General features: G+C 35.8%; 1 protein-coding gene across 3 annotated transcripts; it reads right to left on the bottom strand.

Moving 5' to 3' along the window:
- Nucleotides 1-1,421: 1,421 nt before the first annotated feature.
- jak3 (Janus kinase 3 (a protein tyrosine kinase, leukocyte)) lies at nucleotides 1,422-21,468 on the bottom strand. 3 transcript variants are annotated; one of them, XM_082187292.1, is made up of 25 exons: nucleotides 21,222-21,468; nucleotides 17,241-17,450; nucleotides 16,809-16,926; nucleotides 15,808-15,925; nucleotides 15,446-15,591; nucleotides 15,010-15,310; nucleotides 13,370-13,492; nucleotides 13,000-13,157; nucleotides 12,734-12,908; nucleotides 11,819-11,999; nucleotides 10,692-10,816; nucleotides 10,300-10,431; nucleotides 9,340-9,427; nucleotides 8,990-9,114; nucleotides 8,374-8,512; nucleotides 7,653-7,801; nucleotides 7,313-7,463; nucleotides 6,481-6,614; nucleotides 5,840-6,029; nucleotides 5,628-5,752; nucleotides 5,353-5,525; nucleotides 3,784-3,901; nucleotides 3,472-3,585; nucleotides 2,249-2,408; nucleotides 1,422-2,001 (listed from the first exon to the last, which is right to left on the bottom strand). In XM_082187292.1, exons 2-24 carry the CDS (start codon nucleotides 17,425-17,427, stop codon nucleotides 2,289-2,291), a joined length of 3,390 nt encoding a protein of 1,129 aa, XP_082043418.1. In that variant the 5' UTR covers nucleotides 17,428-17,450; nucleotides 21,222-21,468; the 3' UTR covers nucleotides 1,422-2,001; nucleotides 2,249-2,288. The 3 variants fall into 3 exon arrangements, with proteins under 3 accessions (XP_082043418.1, XP_082043417.1, XP_082043419.1); XM_082187291.1 differs by having other exon boundaries at nucleotides 1,422-2,408; XM_082187293.1 differs by having other exon boundaries at nucleotides 1,422-2,408; nucleotides 12,797-12,908; nucleotides 21,222-21,467.
- Nucleotides 21,469-21,703: the final 235 nt, after the last annotated feature.

The following is a 21,703-nucleotide window of genomic DNA, read 5'->3' as shown; positions in this document are numbered from 1 at the left end:
AAAACAAGTTTAAATGTGTACATTTTCTATAAATATTTTTGAGTCTTTGAGTCATTTTTCGTACTTTTTGTGTGAAATCATATTTATTTTGTCCATCAAAAGTGTGCTTTCGCTTTAATTGAGCGTGAGCAGCGCAGCAAAAATAGACGGCGGAGAAACCCTTCGCTTCACTACTGCTCACAGCACGCGACGCTCCTGCTTGACGCTCACGCGCTGCTCCTGCTCACGGTGTGAACGCACTCAATGAACATGCACGCCGAAAAAAAATTCGCGCTGCTCACGCGCCGCTCGCGGTCTGAAACGGCCGTAATTCACAAGGTTTCCTAGATGTGCGTTCTGTGTGCACGTGTGATGCTGATGTTCACACGATGTTAATCATGCGGCGCCCGAGTGCATTTGAATCGGCACATGTCAGACTGAAAATCGCCCGAAAATCGGCCAATTCTGGTCACCAGCCGATCAATCAGTTCATCTCTAAAAGATTAGCATTGAAAGTATAATGTTCAGATAGGCTATGCAACAAATTATTATAATGTTATTTCATAACAATACTCATATTAACATATTAACTTTTTTTTTCGCTTTTTTTTTCAACTTGCTGCGGCCCCCCTGGCGCCCCCTGGCGGCCCCCAGTTTGAAAACCCCTGGGTTAGTCAAATACTAAATCGTTTTATTGAAAAAAAACTTAAATATATCTGTACATTTTAGATAAAATTAACTGTTGGATTTTTACTCAATTACTTTGGGATGTTTATCTCAAACAATCAAGTAAACGATATTCAGAGATTTTATTAAGTTAATAAAGTTAAATATTTCTGTAATATTTACTAAGCCACATAATAATTTTTTAGAGTGTACAAACTAACAAAAAATAAACCCCTACATCCCTTTGGACGTAACAACTGATATTAAAGATGTCAGTGAAAACATCTGCCAGCTGTTCTGCATATGCTCTTGAGCACTTTGCCAGAAATGTTGTCTGATCCTGCAGCCTTCTGTGGTACACAGTAGGCTACATTACTTGGTCGTCAGATTCGGGAGGAGGGGTTGATCTTCCTCGCCATGGTGTCATTCTGTGCCTCAAAACATGTAGTCGTTCAGCACATCTGGGAGGGAGGTATCACTGTCACATGCAGGTGGTGTTGGCCTATAGTTGGTGATGGCTTGCATGCCCTGCCACATACGACGTGTGTCACTGCTTTGCCTCTTTAATGGCCTGGGGCAGTTTGGCCCTTGCTGTTTTTAGTACTGCTTTGTTGCCTGCTCTGAAGGCAATGAACTTTAAGTATACTTATTTTTTGCAAGGGATGCTATTTAGTGCAAGACTCGCAAAGTAGGCTATTTGCACTTAGTTGCACAGTATAGCAGGTTTTGCATACGTCACAATTTGGCTCTATACAAACGCATGAAGATAAGGGAAACAAGTTCAAAAGTCTTTAATAATCTAAAGTGAATATAATCAAAGCCAGGCAGGCAAACAAAACATAATCGTAACACAGGAACACAGGAACACAGGAACTTAAATACAACAGTCAAACAAGGTAATTAATCAAACACATCTGAACAGAATGACAAATCAAATTAACATCCATGACAACAAACTAACCAAGAAAGTGTAACCTGAACAAATCATAACTCTTTATTACTGTAATTGTCTCTTGAGTACGTTTGTAACATATTAACTCTGTTATAATGCACATAATTATGGGAAATATATAACTCATTTCAGGTGATGCAAGTAGCGTGACTCTCAGACACATTCTGACTGCATGTATGAAGTGTTGTCCATGCTGCATGCTCTGAGTTCACTCTCTGTGATGCTAGGGTGTGGCTTCCTGAAGTGGGGAAAACCTGTTCTGTCTTTAAAGAGTGAATACCATATATGATGTGGGCTGACAGGTTATTTCAATTTTGAATAGTCTTTTTATGGGAGTGCCATTAAAAGATACAGGAAAAACTGGTTTGCCTTTTACTGCACTTAAGTAGAACTTCATACCATCACTGCAAAATAAAACCACAACAATAAAAACTGATGCCTTAACTATGACTATTTCTTTGTGATTACAGAGGAAATCCAAAGCATTTTATGACGGAATATGATTGAAGGGGTATAGTGCCAGCTCTGTAAGTGTACTGGAAACTGTTAATATACAAACTGTTCTATGGTCTGAAGTTCAACGTACTAAACAGTAAAATACTACTGTAAGAATGTCCTAAAATTACTCAATTATATTTTAAATATACATACATGTTGAAAATACAGTGGTCTGTTTAGGGTAACTCTGACTTTACCCCTTACATCCCTCTCTCTCATCTAACAGGATATTCTCAATCAGGTCCTGTAGAGTGGAGAAGCTCGGTCTGTCCTCGCTGTTGAACTCCCAACACTGCATCATAATATTGTGCACCTAAAAAAAAAAATTTTTTAAAAAAATATACATCACTTTCCTTGCAGTTTAGTTCCTGTTTCCTTAGATACTGATTCCTCCCTGGTTAGTTTCACCACATATATACTCCTTGTATATGTTTTGATGTCTGCAACACACTACAAAAAAGTTGGGACAAGGGTATGTTTACAACTATGTCACATCACCTTTTCTTTTAATTACACTTTTTAATTTTGGGGGAATTGAGGATACTAATTATTGCATTTTTGCAAGTTGAATTTTTGCCTAATCTCGCCTGATACAAATCAGCTCAAAATTCTGTGGTTGACATCCATATTGGATGTCTTACTTCCTAGGAAAAATCTGGATGGCAGTATATGTCTCTGTACAATCCCAATATATGCCTCCACGTCAATGGTACCTTCACACATATGCAAGTCAACCATGCCGTTTGCACTGATGCACACCCCTATACCATGACAGATGTTTGCTTTTGCACCTGTTGCTGAGAAAAATCTGGATGGTCCTTTTGGTCTTATAGGGACTAAGAACTCGAAGTCAGTTTTTCCAAAAAACAAGCTGAAACATGGACTCATCTGAGCACAGTCCACATTTCCACTGTCTTTTGGATCATCTGAGATGAGCTCGTGCCCAGAGAACTCGGCAGGATCTCTGCATTGAACAGATGTATAGCCTTCTCCTTGCGTAACAGAGACTCAAGTGGCATTTCTTGATGCAGCGGCAGACTGTTAAGTGAAAACGGTTTTCCAAAGAACTCCCGAGCCCATGTGGCTGTATTTAACACCATAGCATGATGGTTTCTCATGCAGTGCCATCAAAATTCAATTAATTTGGTCAGTGGAAACATTGGAAATCTTTTCTGTGTACTTTTGTCAGTTAAATAAAGGTTCAAGAGAATTAACAAATCAAAGATTCTTGATTTACAAAATGTTCCAACTTTTACGGAAATGGGGTTGTAGGCTATATGTTTGTTGCATGGACTTGCTGTCTATGTACAATGTATCAAAATTCGATTGCTCAACGTGACCGATATAAATGCATTCAAATCTGTTTTTATTTGTACCTTTGGTGGACACTGAGGTGGCGCCGGTAACCTCCAGTTATTCTTGAGAAGATTAAGAACATGGATGGCCATGGAAGAACTCTGGACATAACTTCCAATCTTCTGGATACACAACTGCATGAAATGATTTACAATAAAGCAGGTTTATAAAGTTAATACATTAAAAGATTTGGGGCAACATCCAGTGAGACAATGATGAGAGAATTTTTATTTATTTATTATTATTAAAAAGTGACCATTGAAGTTCACGGTGACAATCATTCATCCACTCCTCATACAGTAATACCATTACATGGAGTTTCATTTACTCACCCGTTTGGGGTTTCGACTGATGTCACAGTAAGATAAGAGCTCATGTAGAACAATGCCGAAACTCCATACGTCTGACTTGTGGGAGAATTTCAGTTCTGAAATGGATTCAGGTGCATACCTGAACAGGGAACAGGACATGGAAAAAACAAAAAAGGAATGAAACGCAACGAATAACAAAGTTTGCTAAAGTAAACAGATTTAACTAATAGACCAATCAATCTCTGTACAAAAATGAAATGATGCTGCCATCTTTCTAAAGTAATTTGTATACCCCTGTAATTGGCTCCAAATCTCAGGTGAAAATAGTCATTTTGACCCCCCTCTACAAAATAGTGGATTATTCAGTAAATATACATCCATGACATTTAACATTTTGGCTTTCTTCTTTATGTATTTCTTTCAGCAGAATTTTTAAAAAATAAAAATAAATAAAAATTGCCAGGGACCTCTGGTTGAGTTGACACGGAATGACCCGGTTGCTATCTGTCGGGCACAGTGTGAATTGGCCTTTATGTGTACTTGTTTGTAAAAATCGGATACACCGCTCTACAGTAATTTGAAAGTGATTGCAGTACCAGTTTTGGCCACAATCTTACATACGGCTCTTTTAACTAATGCCCAGATAATGAGTTAATGTACAGAAGCCTGTAACTCATGAAGAACTAAGACATGATTGCCACATCAGCACCTGTTAAAGAGTCTATCCGATTAATAGATTAAGTCATATATGAATTGTTATTAATTAAATGTGTCATCATGGATTAATTCCCTATAAATATCTAGTATGAACTTATAGTATAATTTTATGTGTTAAAGGAGTAATTCACCCCCCCCCCCCCCCCCCCCCGTAAATCTGTTATCATTTACATACCCTCAAGTTGTTTCAAACCTGTATGGATTTCTTTCTTCTGCTGAACACAAAAGAAGATATTTTGAAGAATGTCGGTAACCAGACAGTTGATGACTTCCATAGTATTTTTTTTCCTACTATGGAAATCATCCATGGTCCATCAACTGTCTGGTTACCGACATTCTTCAAAATATCTTCTTTTGTGTTCAGCAGAAGACATTCATACAGGTTTGAAACAACTTGAGGGTGAAAAAATGACAGAATTTTCTTTTTTAAGTGAACTTTCCCTCTAATTACCACAATGCGTCAAAGCCATGTTTTTCAACTTCCTGCCGACTGTTTTAATACAGCATTAACTGATGATTTGCAAAAATATCATCTTATGATTACTTGCTGAGACACATGACTATTAACTTATTATTAAGTAATGTGGCACTATGGTTATGGGTTTTGACATTCACATTAACGTTTGAGATTTGTGGGACAGTTGCACAGTGAATGTATTGTCAGAGAATGTGTTTGAAGGATGGTTAAGTTGGGCTGCACACAAAAATCAGCATACAAGAATCATACGAGTCATACATTCACTCAAGATTATCAAAACATTAGTCTAATATGCATTAGAATCAATGCATATTAGTGCACCTGTATTGTAGTGTTACCCTAATCAGTTATCATGTTGTCTGTCTGAACTCCCAAGAGCTTGATGTAATAGTCACCAGAAAATAGGGCTTTCTCCTGGCTGCGTGACACGGTAGTACTCTTTATCCACTGGGATGATCTTCGTAAGCCCAAAGTCAGCGATTTTCACCAGTGTGTCGCTGGCGACTAGGACATTGCGAGCAGCTAGATCACGGTGAACATAGCGCATGCTTTGCAAGTACTCCATTCCCTACAAAAGAGTTACATTTCTGGTTAGATGTGTAAAGTTCCACAAACCAATTCAAAAGAGCTAATCTGACCTGTTATCTGATTTTAAAAAGTCTGTTTGTACCTTACAGATTTGTGAGGCAAAGAGCAACAGTTTGCGGGTGCACACATTCTGTCTGTGTTTCTCCATGTATCCAATCAGACTGCCGTACGGAAGATATTCCATCACCAGTTTTGTGCTAAGTCGACCTGTGACGAGTTAAAAAATAAGGTATGTTGGAATGGGCAGGCTGTACAGATTGGTAATTGGTTGGTAATTATTAAATGTAGTCTGACCTGCACTGTAGCAGATGCCCATGTATTTGACAATATAGTCACAGTGCAGAGAGCTGGTGGTCTGGATCTCTCTCTGAAAGTCTGCCATGTTGGCTTGTTTGTTAGCCTGAAGTTCCTTGACAGCAACCAGATCTCCAGTGTTATCACCCAACGGATCATATCGACAAAGTTCGACGCTGCCAAAGTTACCCTATAAACACACACATGCACACAGTTAAAACCCATCAGTCTTCTTTTTCTTTTGCTCAGAAAACCAATAGTTATAATCATCACGTTTAGTTACATGCGAGCTGTAATGTATGAAATAGCAAAGTATATCAGCCAGGTTCATAAACATAGCCACTATGTTAAGACTGAGTTTTAAGAACTAATCTAACCAAGGGGTAATCAATGGGTCTTACTTTTTGGATTCAAATTAGACCAATCTACCTTTTTATGTAACTGCTTTTAAAAAGTTATGACAGTCTTTTCTAAATGACTAACTTGTTTGATTGTCAGATCATTACGTACATTAAAAACACTTAGTTTATTATCACTAAGGGTATTCTTAACTGCTAGGCTTTGTTGCAACCGGCTGCAGAGCTGTGTTATTACATGAACAACAGCGCCCTCTATGGGTGGAATTTTTCTCCACATTGTACCTTCCCCAGAATAGAGATGAATCGCAGGTATCTCTCCTCAAAAACATCCTGTTGTTGCTTTTTGAAGATGTTCGGTCTTCTCCAGAAGCCATCGCTCTTGGGGAGTGTGCCAGTCGCATGAAGGATCTCATAATCTACAGAATGACGATCAGAACTGTCATGATGGCTGATCATAATGTTCCCACAGGTTTTAGGACAAATCTAACCCAGATGTAGGAGTAATTTTTTATAAACAGTTTTGGCCCCCAATAAAAAGCTAAACTTCAGAGTAACAATGAAATCTTTCAATTAAAATTCATGGAAATAATTATTATTAAAGTAATATCAACATAACACAATAATGATCATGGATGTATTTAATAAAGTAAATTGATTGCATATTTCATATTTTAATATACCCCTTAAATGTCAAACATGAATAAATAACACTTACTAATAAAATCATTATGTATTAAATATTATTTTTAATATTAACATTTTATTCAATTCCTTTTGTATTAGTTAGACATTTCATATTTATTATATAACAGATATAGGCCTATATATTATTTAATTAATAAATAAGTGGAAAATAATAATAAATGTAAAGCATGTATTTAATGTTAAAATGATAATATTACTTTTTAATTATTATTTATTCAATATATTAAATATATACATATTCAATACTTTCGTTAATTACATTTACATTTATTATATTAGAGATTGATTGCTTACATTCATTTTATAAATGGGATAATAACAGTTTCATATGTGAAAAAGAAAGCGATCTTCCAGATCACAAACATCAGTGTCATTGTGAGAAGGGAGATGGTGTACATCTGTGTGTTACCTGAAGTGATGAGGCTGTTTAGTTGTCGGATGATGCTCCGGCAGGACGGTCTGAGCTCAGGCTGGTACTGCATACACTGAGCGATCAGGTCGGCCAGCTCAGTCCACTCCAGCGCGGGCAGGTTTGAGAAGTGCTCATAAAACTGCTGCTTCTGGATACAAAGAAGGACAGCAGCTGTTCAGCCACAGTACAATGGTGGAGTCACATTGCGTAGCTCTCAAATTTTTAAAGGTTGTGGTGATCTTTATCCAGAATGTGTAACATCATATAGAAAATTTGCATTTAATTTATGATGTTGTATTTAATTTATGATTCTGTATTAATTGTGAGGTGTATGTACTTGTATGAGGTCCAGGCCCTGCAATGGAGCTTCTCCACCATTGAAAATCTCCCACAGCGTTGTTCCAAAGCTCCACTTGTCACACTCCAGTTCGATCTCAAGTGTATCCAGAACCTCCGGGGCCACCCATGGGATTCTGTCCAACACCACTGGATTCACAGAAATTTGCATTTTATTCTTTTATATACAATCATGTTAGGGTGTAATATAATATTCAGCAAGAATTAGACAAAAAAACACACAAATCCAGTGGGCAAAAATCTCGATGATTGAGAAAAATACAAAAAGTAAAAAGTTGGCACAACACAGCTCCATAAATAAAAAACTAACAGGTAACAATTTACTTAAAGCCTTTATGTATAATGCATTATAAAGGTATTCATATATACGTTATAATGCATTATTTCTTTTTATAAGTAATTGTAACCACGATCATAATACATTATAATTTTAACTTTGGTTACACTTATTTATGAAAAGATATATTGCATTATAACATACATTATGCACATTATTTATTGCATGTTCTCACCAAAAGGGAATTTTCGAGCCAAGCATGGTGTAATTAATTCCTAATGAGAGCTAAATAAAGAATCTATTATTATTCTCTCTAGTATTCATTTAAAATACAAATTATTCTAGAAGTCTAGAAGAGTAAATTAAATTGATTTTGTTCATCTTCATTGGTTTGATATTCATCTAGTTGTTCAATATAAATTACCCTCTTTTCCCAGCATTGCCATGCTGATGCCAGGGTCACTCAGTTTAATGAAGGGTGAGTTATTGGAGGAAGAGTCACCCTCTCTGGCCAACAGCAGATTCCTTGCACAAACATTCCCATGTGCAATATTCTTCTCCTCCTGCATATGACAGACAAAAGAAAAATGTTTTTTAACCACTGCCAAAATCAGGACTGGGATGCATCCCCTTGAATACTGAATTCACAACATAAATGTTTTACTATATTTTTGATCAGATAAATACAGCTTTGGTAAGTAAGCATAAGATACTTCTTTCAAAAACATGAAAAAATCTTATTGAGCCCAAATTTTTGAATGGTAGAGTATATTGTTATCTTAGATTATTGGGGCTTGTTCTCATATGTACCAATATTAAATGTCTAGCTGAAACCAAAAATACATTATTTTTATGTTATTGCTGATAAATGGCCAATATTCAAAATCTCCGTAGAGATTATTTAACCAAAAAATCATAGTTTACTGATAAATCAACCAATACCAATAAATTAAAACTGATAACTGATATGGTCCTGAATAAACTGTAGTTCTGTATTTTGTCATTAGTCAGTGTATCATGCATGGATGGATATGTCTCACCAGGAAGTTGAGAGCACAGGCCAGTTGTTTGGCCACGTCTAGTTTCCAGCTGACTGAGACAGACGTGCTCCTCTTCAGGTACAGGTCCAGTGCCCCGTGCTTCACAAACTCCTGCACCATGATGTCTGCGGGGGACAGGGAGGACACACTTTAGTCACATGGTTGCATTCACAGGTACTTTGACAGGCAACCAGCATCACCAACGACACTCCAGACCCACTCAAGAGTTCAAGAAGAGTTAAAGAGCTGAGGTCATTACACAGACTTTTAATTGCTTTTATAGGGTTTGTCCTCTTGTGTTTAGACTTTGATAAAAGAGTGACTCCTAAGAGTGCTTTTACGTGACTTACTTTTGGATTTGTGCACGCTGATACCATATACCAGGAGAAGGTGCTTGTGGGAAATTTGACTCATCAAACTGGCCGCCTCAAAAAAAGACTTTAAAACAGAAAAAAAGGCATAATTAAATGGCTGAAAATACAAAATTGCTGTAATTAGGGTTCTTACACATTTTCCATCTAAAAATGTTCACATTTTCAGACCATAATTAACATAAATGGTTCTTACAGCATTAGCATTATATTTGGTATATAGTAGTCATCTGTAAATATTATTTTCTCAGGGTTTCATTGGTTTTCTCAAAGTAACAACATGCATTTATAAATGATGAGAAGAAACCTAAAACACTTTATAACCTGCATATATTCATCAGTTTGATACTGCAAATGTGGTTTGATTTTGCACAATTACCAAACAGCAAAGTGCAGTCTGAGAAAAGTTCAAACCTTTCACACAATCATGAAAGACAAATTTTGCGTAATAAAAATGTTGTGTTTGACAATCATAAAATGATCACTAAACTTTTGCCATGAAAACACCCTACTTGTATGATACACTTATTTTAAGAAATTCTTAATTTTATATTTTAGAAAACTGAATAGGGGTAATAATCTGGAAACACAACTTTTTTTTTATCATACTCTTTCTTTTTTCCATACTTCTCCAGACCTGGAAATTACCCAAATCAAAATTCCATACTTTTCCAAACTGCGTAGGAACCCTGTATTTACACAAGCTCTTTATTACATGTCACTTTTTAACATTTTGGATTGCATATGGCCAACCTTTCAAAGTTCATTTGAAAATCTGAAACTATGGTACACACACAAAACATCGTCATTGATTGTCAATTAATGGAAAATGCAATATTCTCTAGGGCAAAGAGCATATTCGAGTAAGAGTTTAATAGGAAATTGTCTTTTAACTGCAAACAACCATGTTCAGCATATGTTCCAGGAATGATAACACACCTCCCAGCAGTTTTTATGATTTGCATCCAGGACCTTCAGAAGCACCTCCGTGGAGTGTGTCACTCCGTCCCGCTGGTCTGTCTTACTGCCTCTAAAGATATGCGTGAAGGAACCTTGGCCTAAGCTTTCACTCTGTTAAAAGAAAAGGAAGGAGCTTGACTTGAGTTGTTTTGAGGTTAGACATTTTGTTGTTAAAATTCATCTTTTGACCTCCCTAAAATAAAACACTTTCAGTCAATTTTGAAAATAATAAATAACAAAGATAAATTTAAACTGCCCCTATTATGCTTTTTCAAATATAACCTTTCAACACAGTGAGGCCTGGAAAAGTTTGGTTTAAAAAACATTCATGAAAATATATTTAAACCCTTTATAAATTTGTATAAATGTACCCAGATGAGGTCCTCGTGTTTAATCATGTGGAACTGCATGTGGCTCGGGTTTTGTCTCTGTAACATGGGGGAACTGGGCATCTCAGCCATACTGCTGTTACGAACAATGATCATGTTGGTAAGTTCTGCAGAGAAGACAAGAAATAGCACATACAAAATAAATTAAAAACCCTTTAAAAAAAAAAAAAAAAAAAAAGTATATATATATATGGACACATTTGGACACATTACTATTTTTAATGTTTTTGAAAGAGGTTTCTTCTGCTCATCAAGCCTGCATTTATTTGATCAAAAATACAGAAAAAAAAAAGTAATATTGTGATATATTATGAGTGTTGGAAACAGTTCTGCTGCCTAATATATTTGATGAATAAAAGGTTAAAAAGAACTGCATTTATTCAAAATAAAAAAATATTCTTTACTATCACTTTTTATCAATTTAACACATCCTTGCTGAATAAAAGTATTGATTTATTTTTAAAAAAAGAAAGAAAAAAATTACTGACCCCAAATTACTGACCAGTATTGTTGTTACAAAAGATTTCTATTTTTAAAACATTTGCTTCTTTTTTACTTTTTTTTTTTACTTTTTATTCATTACAGTATCCTAAAAAAATTATCACAGGTTTTATATATATATATATATATATATATATATATATATATATATATATATATATATATATATATATATATTAAGCAGCAGAACTGTTTCCAACTTTGATAATGAATCATCATATTAGAATGATTTCTAAAGGATCATGTGATGAATGAAAATCACAGAATTAAATGATAATTTAAAGTATAATAAATTGAAAACCAATTATTGTGTAATGTGTCCAAACTTTTGGCCTGTACTGTATACATATATATATATATATATATATATATATATATATATATATATATATATATATATATATATATATATATATATATATAAAATATCAATATTCTGGTGAAGTTAATTTATTATTTTAAATTCTGGTGAAGTTACTTTATTATAACAAAAAAACTAAAAAAAAAACTAATTAAATTCCATTTAAATTCCAAATAACTCATGCTTTCTAACTTTTATAAAAGATAAACACAAGCACAAAAGCAAATATTTCACAGAAATGTTCTACCTTTAGGTCTGGGTGGGCAGCACTTGCCCAGGGTGACGGGGATGTCTGACATGAGAAGTGTACTGTGCTGATAGAAGTCTGTGAGCTGTCTTAGACTGCAGAATGAGTTGTGGATCCCAGCCAGGCTGAACTTCTCATTTTTCTCTATCAGGCAGTCCTTGTAATCCATTCCCAGAGGAGTCTGGTGGAACATCCAGAAGTTAAGAAATATATCACTGGAGTTAAGTCATTAACAATGCAGCTCATTTGTATAACTAAAAAAAGGTCATGCTGGAGTTGTTTCAAAATTCACATTATAATAATAGCAGCACTGTTGGGGAAAGTTACTTTTAAAAGGTAATTAATTACAGTTCTCACCTGATTGAGGCTTGCTCTTTCTCAAGGTTTTACTTTAATGCAGCAATGCATTCAACAACATATCTTAGATAACACACCATCGTTTTCTTTTAAAACACATTTAGAATATTATTATATTCTGCCCACTTAGAATATTTCCTAACCCCTAAAACTATGTATGCCATACAAAACATATCTTCACATTATGGATTATAATCCCTACTGTATAACCTACTGTGTTTTTTACTTTTTGCCTGTTCCTGCGCACACATGAGTGTATAAAGTGACTACTTTATAGAGAAGAGAGAATTTTAATTCAGTGGTTTAAAAAATGTTTCAGCAAATTAATTAAAATAAAAAGTAATGTGCATTACTTAAAAGCAACTCAAATATGAATGTGTACAATTATTAAGTATTGCATTACTTTGCTCATTACATCAAAAAAAGTAATCTGATTACGTAATGCATGTTACCCCAACACTGCTAAGGAGTGATAAATAAAATGTAGTTCTTCATGAATCTGATACAAACTCATGTGAAGCTTGGAGTTATGAGTCATGTGCTGATTTAGTTACTTACTGTTAGTGAAAACTCAATGCTTGGAGCTTTATAATGTTTGTATGAGTCCAGCAAATCTGGTACCTGTATGCAAACAGTGAGGAAGTACTTGTCAAAGTCCTTGGGACTGTGACGTAACAGGAACATCCCATTTTTGGCTCCAGCTTTCTTAAGCTTGTGCACTGCAAATTCTGACCTTTAGAAAACAAAAAACAAAAATTCTGCTTATTATTTAGTTATTTCCTTTCTAATTTTACCAAATGGGCATATATGAAATTGTGTAGTACGTGATCGGGCCGTGGCAGTAATTCTGTATGTCCTCCAGTAAGCTTGGCGGGGCCACCTCTGCGCAAAAATAGTGAGTCGAATCTGTAGTCAGTCTAAAATATCCATCAACCAGAGATACAAAGGAAAGAGCCTCAGTTAGGGTGTGAAACTCAGCCTCCTATTGGTGGAAAGAGAAAAAATATATATATATTGTTATATGAATGACTATGTAATGTAGAATTCAACATAAAGAACTTTGTAACAATCACAAGTTACAGTTTATTATACTTTCATAAACCTTGGTTAATCAAAATGGTAGATGAATCACTGACAGAATTTGTAATACTTAAAAAAAATAAAAAAAATAATAAATGAATGCAATGCCACTACCATGCACTGGTCGTCCTGGCGTGTGAGGGTGACCACCCTTCCTTCCAGGGGCATCTGCTCTTGACAAAGACGCTTAATACTAATGTCTGTGATCTGGGGGAAATCACAGAACGTCTGCCATTCCTGTGAATGATACCAGAGGTAGCTCAGTAAATAACAGAGCGCAAGTCTAATGTACTTTACAAACCGCTTAAATGTTTGGAGCCAGTAAGATTTTGAAAGAAGTGTCTTATGCTCACCAAGGCTACATTTATTTGATGAGAAATACAGTAAAAATTGTGATATTGTGAAATATTATTACAATTTAAAATAAATGTTTTCTATTTTAATATATTGTAAAGTGTAATTTATTCCTGTGATGCAAAGCTGAATTTTCAGCATCATTACTCCAGTCTTCAGTGTCACATGATCCTTCAGAAATCATTCGAATATGATGATTTGCTGCTCAAGAAACATTTCTGATTATTATAAATGTTGAAAACGGTTGTGCTACTTAATATTTTTGTAGAAACTAACTGTTACATTTTTCTTTAATTAATCCAAAGTTTTTATTCTTTTGTAACATTATAAATGTAAGTAACTCTTGTCCACTTTTGATCAATTTAATGCATCCACGTTGAATAAAAGTATAAAATTAAAATGAATTAAAATGAATGAAATTAAATTAAACAAATAATGTAGTTTTTTAAATATAGATTTATGAAGAGTTAACAGTCTCTTGTACTTCACTGACTAGTGGAATGTACATTTTTGAAAGCGTGAAAATTAGTTTAAAGGGATAGTTCACCCAAAAATGAAAATTCTGTCATCATTTACTCACCCTCAAGTTGTTTCAAACCTGTATGAATTTCTTTTTTCTGCTGAACACAAAAGAAGATATTTTGAAAAATGTCTGTAACCAAACAGTTGATGGACCCCAATGACTTCCATAGTATATATTTTTTTCCTACCATGGAAGTCATTGGGGTCCATCAACTGTTTGGTTACAGACATTTTTCAAAATATCTTCTTTTGTGTTCAGCAGAAAAAAGAAATTCATACAGGTTTGAAACAACTTGAGGGTGAGTAAATGATGACAGAATTTTCATTTTTGGGTGAACTATCCCTTTAAATAAGCAAGATCGCATGTTAAATTAATTAAGATTCTCATTTCTTTTTGATTAAGTTAATTTTTCCAATGAAATACTTTTGATATTTACGTATTTATTTATATTTTTACAACCGGCTAACTCCGGTATAGGTGGCGACAAGAGACTGCATTCATGAGTACATTCAGGAACTAATCTACTGGCTTTATGGGGGAGTCATTGAATCATTCACTGAACCGATTTATACAAAACACTCATTCATTCATGAACAAATCAAGAGGCTGCGTTTATGAGTGACTCAATGAATCATTCACTCAGCAGTTTCGTTCAAAAACACTGATTCGCCCTACTGTGTTTTGTCCATTCCACTGTGGATTTGTTAGGACCTATTTTCTTTGGTGGAGCAAAAATAGACAAAGTAACTGGCAATATTTTATCTAAAATGTAAGTTACTCAAAATGAACCTCTTGTTTATTGAACTTTTGTATTAAAACATCATCACACCGGCAGATGTACTGTCTAAATATCACCACGGCTACTCTTCTAGCCTACCTGGCTCTCCGTGGTCTGTATCTGAATCCCTCCCTCTCCAGACACCTGAACGGCTCTGACCCTCTGCTGCTCGCTCTGCTCTAACCATCCAGAGTGATGCAGAGTGAAGCTTTCTGAACCATATGCCGGCTCCAACACACTCAGCTCCATCAGATACTTGAGCTTCAGGTTGCGTTCTCCAGCTGAGCATCTGCCCAGCTTCTTTAGGAAGCGCTTCAGGGTTTTGCGGATCTGATACCTCGCTAGGCGGCTCATGCTCTGTATATCTTGTCTGTGAGTCTCTGGGAGGCAGGACTTGTAGCTGGAATAAGATTTTTTTTTACCATGGTTAATGCAGCTTAAACACTTCAATTATGTTGAATGAACAGAAAATCTCTGCATAGGTCTATCCATTAATTTATTAGAGACTTTCTCAGTTTCTCATGTTGTAACATACCTTGTTGTATTGCAGATCTCACCAAGGCTCTGGTTCCTCTCTTTGGCCATACGCCACAGATCTAGTACTGCCATACCCAAACATTCCTGCTGCAAACTCAAAGCAGGAGAAATCCCGCCACACCCAGACACAAAATCACTGCGGGACTGAAACAGGGAGACAGTACAGTCAGAGGGGAAGGAAAATTATCTTGAACAGTTGAGTCAGCATTTTAATGCCAGCTTTTTTATTATTATTTGAATCATATCAATACATCATCAGGGTAGAGGCACATAATGTACATTTCACATTCACAATGGTTTTTAAAATAACATTCAATTGCCTTTTGAGAAGGCAATGAAAAATTGTGCTATACTGTATACCTGAGCAAAAAGATAATCAATGACGCAGTAGTCCAGCGCAGCACAGATTCGTCCTTTGCTGAGACTAAAGCGGTACGATGCTCTGGACCCTTGACCGAACCAGTTTGAGAAGAAAAATCTTTAACACACAGAGAAAAGCTTTACAATCACACAAACAGATTCTCTCTTAAAACACACTTTTCACTCACTCACTTAATCTAAAATTAAAATTAAAAGGGAAAACATATAAATAATAACACTGATTGCTAGTGTTTAAGTTTTTATAATATTATTGCTTATTTGTCGGTTTTATTTTAGTCATTTTATTACAGTACTTTTATTAAGTTTTTTTACGTTTTTCATCTGATATTTTTACTTTATTTCAGCTATTTTGATTAGTTAGTTTTAGTTTTAGTACCATAACAACACTGCAAGCAATGGTCAACAATGCATTTCAGTGCATCACAGATGAATTTTGTCATTTTTTACGTAGATTGTCGATGGAGAAACAGAAATCTCTCAGAAATCTGAAGATGAACAAAAGTCTTACATGATATGAGGGTGAGTAAATTATGATAGAATTAAAAAAAAATTGGGAGACCTAACCCAGTAACTTAAAATATGCTCTTCACAGACACTATTGTCTTCTTGGTAACCAAACATTTTTGTTTGTGATGGAAATGACACCACTAATAAGGGTGTGTTGAACATCGACATAAATCATTTTCAAACCATAAATATTGACATTTTTGTTTAGTTTTTTTTTAATGATTATTACTCTTTCATTTATTGTTTAAAAACATAATAGTATTTGTATGACAAATGTATAGCCTACATTAAAATCTGGGCCAGGGAGAAATACCAGATTATATTAAAATAATATTATCTTTTCATAACAGGCATTTGCAAATTAAATTTAAATGAATGGCGTGAATAGGCTAGTTAAATAAGGAAACAGCCAAATATTCAGAAAGAGTAAGCTATTAATAAATAAAATATGATTATTGCTGCAGTTTCTATACCTCACTCTGTAGTGAACTTTGATGGTCTCCTCACTCTTAAATACATGAGTTGGTGGATACCAGTATGAAAGATCTTCTGATGCCAGAGCAAACAGGTTGTGGAACACAGGAAGAATTCCTAAAAATATAAATATTCAATTCAGGTTATTGTAATATTGTTGGTGCACAACTATTTTAAAATGTAATCATAAGATTACACATGAGCAGATTATTGCTTAAAGTTTAACTTATGCTTTAGTCATACTGAATCATCTAAAAACCTTATAAAGGTTATCTCATCAGCAACACCTCTGCAACTTTTTAAAAGCTTTGTAGATGTTATAAGGGAAGCAGATAAAAAAGTGAAAAGAGTATATACTTAAAAAAAGAAGCTTTTGACCTTTAAAAAACAGGCATCATTATTAATCATCTTAAACATGTTAAACATCTCACCGCTGGCTTTTGCAGCAAGCATACACACACTTTCAGCTGTGATGTGTATGGTGGGGATAGTAAAAGTGGTCTCTGAATTTAAGCAGGGGCTGTAGTACAGATGGACCTGCAGGGCAGAGTCACAGCTGGACTTCTGACTGCCGGCCCTTTCGCTCTTCATCAAGGGCACCTCCTCCTCTTCACTCATGGTGTTCTCACCAAAGCAATCTCCTGATTGGACGAAAAGAACTAGAGTGTTTTTTTCTCAACAGATGCAGATGTTTATTGACTGTTCTTTCTTTCCAAAACAGTGCATGTAACTCAAATTAGGATGTTATTAAAATAAGACTAATGGTTATTTCTGACAGAAAGTTAATTATTCTGATGTTAGAAGCATTAAAAAAAGTGATAAAATAAGATAAATAAACCCTCATGTTCTGTTTGGGGCTTTTTGAAGCTTTTTCAACTTTTACAAGAATAACATTGTTAAGGTATTAAAGTGCCCCTTTTATGCTTTGTCAAATATTACCTTTCACACAGTGTAATATAGCTGTTTGTGAATGGTTTTAAAGATCGAAGTACACAACAAATAAAGTTATTGTCTCCTAAAAGAAAGAATCAATTCTGAACTGCCTGTAATGAGTCATCAGCAATTTCAGTCTCACTTCTTTTTACATATATACATAGCAATGTAACACATTTGCATAATTCCAGCCTATGGTCTTCAATGACTGCCCGCGAACAACGTCTTCTTTGACCCGCCCTCAAACACTGTAGTTGTACAGTAGCGGAAGCCTGGAAGAGTTTGGTTTGTTGTCAACATGAAGAGGCTGTTTTTAGTGCTGCGAATTCAGTTCATGTACTTCCAAAGGATGGCTCATGCTCAAATTGATAAAAAAAAAAACCTGTCGCCATTGTTTGTATCACTGTGTATCGAGTGCTAAGTAAGCCTCCAGAACTGAAATTTAGACATAGTAATAGACTTTTCATTTCAGACACACACTGTCTGTAAACGGTAGACCAATTACAACAGACTGGGCTGTTTGACCAATCAGAGCAGAGGAGGCCAATCACAACAGACTGGGCCCTTTGACTACATTTACATTTACATTTAGTCATTTAGCAGATGCTTTTGTCCAGTGTTGTCACGGTACCAAATTTTCAGTATTCGGTACCAATACCAGTGAAAATTCACGGTTCTCGGTACCAATTTCGGTACCAAAGCTAATTTAGATTAAATGTACATTAAAGTGTATATCGTGTTTTATTTGACTTGACTGTACTTTTATTTAATCCAAAACTGCGTTCATATTTAATTTTAAAACCTGATAAGAGCTATTTAGCCAAGAATAAGCCTAGAACTGCTTTTCTGACAGACTGATATTAATGACATAAATAGGGATGCACCGATACTGATACCAGGGGCACGTTCAAGTTAAAAACGGTGCGCAACGTTTTGCTACGGTTTCTGGGTTGAACGTCATGTTTCCTGGAAACGGCGTGCACCAGTGTGCAACGGGGTTTGAGATAATAGACTGTAAAAAGTTTGAGATACGTTTTCTCTTGTTTGGTGGGTGTGTCAGAACTGCAGTCCAATCAGCAGCAACATGTATATAAAGCACGCGGTATTAATGTGAACTCGCAAAATGGGTTCAAGGAAAGTAATTTACAAATGTGTTCGATGCAGCTCGGTATACGCAACAACTGAGGATATTAGAAGACATGTTTGTTGTAAGTTTTATTGTAAAAATATAGGATATCAACATAATGATGTAGTTGTTTATATTTTTAGCTTCATTGCAAGTGTATGACTAGTTCATTGCAATGGTAATTAAGTGCTTTTCCTAAAAATGAGAAAGAAAATACAGGGTATTAAAACAGTATGAACTACAAATAAAGTCAGTATGTGAGGCTAAATAGATGTGTTTTAGTCTGATTTAGGTAAGATGTGTCCTTCCATTTCAGTTTCCACAAATCCCTTCACTCGATTGGGATGTTCTCTTTTGTTCTGGGCGGCAAGTGCAGTAACTGTAACATCGGCATATTTTGCAGTATTAAACACATATTTATACCGACTTCATCAGGCTCAGAAAATTCTTCACAAAGAACACAAAGAATGGCCTTCTCAGCTGCCATAGTTGCAACTCTTTCGTCATCAGAACAGTGTGTTCAACGCATCACCTTTTCTGTTTAAAAAACGTTGTCCAACGTTTTGTCCGGGCTGAACGCAGCCCAGTGCTCGGGTGTCGGTCCGATACTGTGCTCGTAAAACTACCCCGATTCAACCGCACCCGATACCACTTTAGGGTCCGTTCACATATCGCATTTTTTGAGCGTGCAAAATCTTTATTTCAAATGTAGGCTATGCCGCGGCGAGATGAAAACTTTTCTCAACAGGTCATGTGACAAAAATCAACCGATCAGCTTCGGCCTTCTGTAACAACATCGAAAGTTTGGCCGAACAGCTGATCATAATTTTTTTTATTATGAGGTTAAGTGCTCATAAAACAGAGTAGATCAATCACTACAGACTGGGTCATCTGACCAATCAGAGCAGAGGAGGCTAATCACAACAGACTTGGCCATCTTACCAATCAGAGCTGAGGAGGCTAATCACAACAGACTTGGCCATTTTACCAATCAGAGCAGAGTAGACCAATCACAACAGACTGGGCCGTCTGACCAATCAAACAGAGTAGGCCAATCACAACAGACTGGACCATCTTACCAATCAGAGCAGAGTAGACCAATCACAACAGACTGGGCTGTCTGACCAATCAAAACACAGTAGACCAATCACAACAGACTGGGCCCTTTGACAAATCAAAACAGAGAAGACCAATCACAACAGACTGGGCTGTCTGACCAATCAAAACAGAGTAGGCCAATCACAACGGACTGGGCCCTTTGACCAATCAAAACAGAGGCAGTCGACCAATCACAACAGACTGGGCCGTCTGACCAATCAGAGCAGAGTAGGCCAATCACAACAGACTGGGTCATCTGACCAATCAGTGCAGAGTGGGCCAATCACAACAGACTGGGTCATCTGACCAATCAGAGCAGAGTGGGCTCGTGGAAAGGAGAGGTTAGAGAGATTTTTTTTCAAAAGAGGTGATGTGCAATGTATATGATGAGAAAATTAAAGTGTTGTTTGACCTTGGATGCATGTAAAGGATAATAGGGGCACTTTAAAGTTGACTTTTGCTATATGAATACTGATACTGAACTCATCTTAGGCCTCAGCTAATTTAATTTTTTTTACCCCAAACTGAAGCAACTTTGCTATTTTTGATCACGTTAACCCTAACCCTACGTTTTAGAGAAGTATAACCTTTTGGCATTTAGCAAAATCTTTCAAATGGGCTTTAAGTCAAAGGTACATATTAAAAGGTGAATTTGAAAAGCCAGATTTGCAATTATTATTATTATTTTTAGACACAAATCATTAGGGTCTTCAAGATCCCAAACATTTAATTAAGCCCATTTTAAGAGAACTTGAGGCCTATAAGTTGACGTTGACATTGTACTGTAAAGCAGTGGATTATTGTTAACACCAGTTCTTGGAACCATGGTGGTCATGCCCATGTTAGAAGTGAGCTCATCGTTTCTCAAGTTGACGATCTGTACTTTCCGTAACAAACTAATTCATGGGTGTTTTCCAAAAGCTTTACCATATTAAGCCACAAACAGTAAAAGGATTTGATATATATTAAGGATTTTAAGTTAAGGTTAGGTAACACAAGTTTGGTTTGGTTTTGATAATGTAATTTGCTGTTAAATTTTATAGTTATACATCCTTATACAAAAATACATCTATTCATTGTCCAATAACACAATAACAATAATACATACAAGCAAACATGATACAACGCCACACTCAAAAAAACATATATTTGATTGGTAGTCACATGACTTCCACTGGCATATTCTTTGAAATGGTAAAGTTACAAGTTGTTTTTCCATATTACGATTCTAATAAAGACAACTAAGAGTTGTTACCTTATTTAAGAAGAAACATTGATGATTTATTCATGTTGATGTGATGAGCTGCGTAAATATAACTCGGCCTTCGCTGTTGTGAGTCTCTGGTGGGAGGGATCAAATAAGACTTGTTTCCGGCAAGAGACAGACAAACCGCAAACGCACCTCATTTCCTGACTGCTTTAGCAAGATCGACACCACTTGGGTGTTTCTTTACTGGTCGGCCTCATCTGACATCTCGGTTTCTAGACCTGTGATCAGGCTATAAATTGACAACAGTTCCCCCCCTGCAAATGATGAAGTTCAAGAATAGTGTATTAACAGTGTGAGAGCGAGAGAGAATGAGGGTGTTTGCTGAAGCTGCTGGGGTTGTTGCTTTCTTTACGTGGGAAGACTGAAACTGTGGTTTCCTCTTTCTCTGCTAGTGAGCAGCGGGTTTGTTATTTCCGCCTGCAGAGAAAAACTGTAGTTTTTCTTCCTTTTGGCCTGATACAACCCAG

Source organism: Leuciscus leuciscus (genome assembly GCF_965113295.1).
Source record: "Leuciscus leuciscus genome assembly, chromosome: 13".
Classification (NCBI taxonomy): domain Eukaryota; kingdom Metazoa; phylum Chordata; class Actinopteri; order Cypriniformes; family Leuciscidae; genus Leuciscus; species Leuciscus leuciscus.
Note: the sequence above shows the minus strand (reverse complement) of the source record. Positions and strands in the feature narration are given on the sequence as shown.

Excerpts from the sequence above, each read along its gene's own strand:
- jak3 (XM_082187291.1), bottom strand. The coding sequence starts at position 17,427 with ATGAGTGAAGAGGAGGAGGTGCCCTTGATGAAGAGCGAAAGGGCCGGC. Across the intron at positions 12,000-12,733 it reads GCATTGAGTTTTCACTAACA|ACTCCTCTGGGAATGGATTA; the intron begins GTAAGTAACTAA and ends ATGTTCCACCAG. Across the intron at positions 5,753-5,839 it reads GGGCATCTGCTACAGTGCAG|GTCGACTTAGCACAAAACTG; the intron begins GTCAGACTACAT and ends AACTCGTCACAG.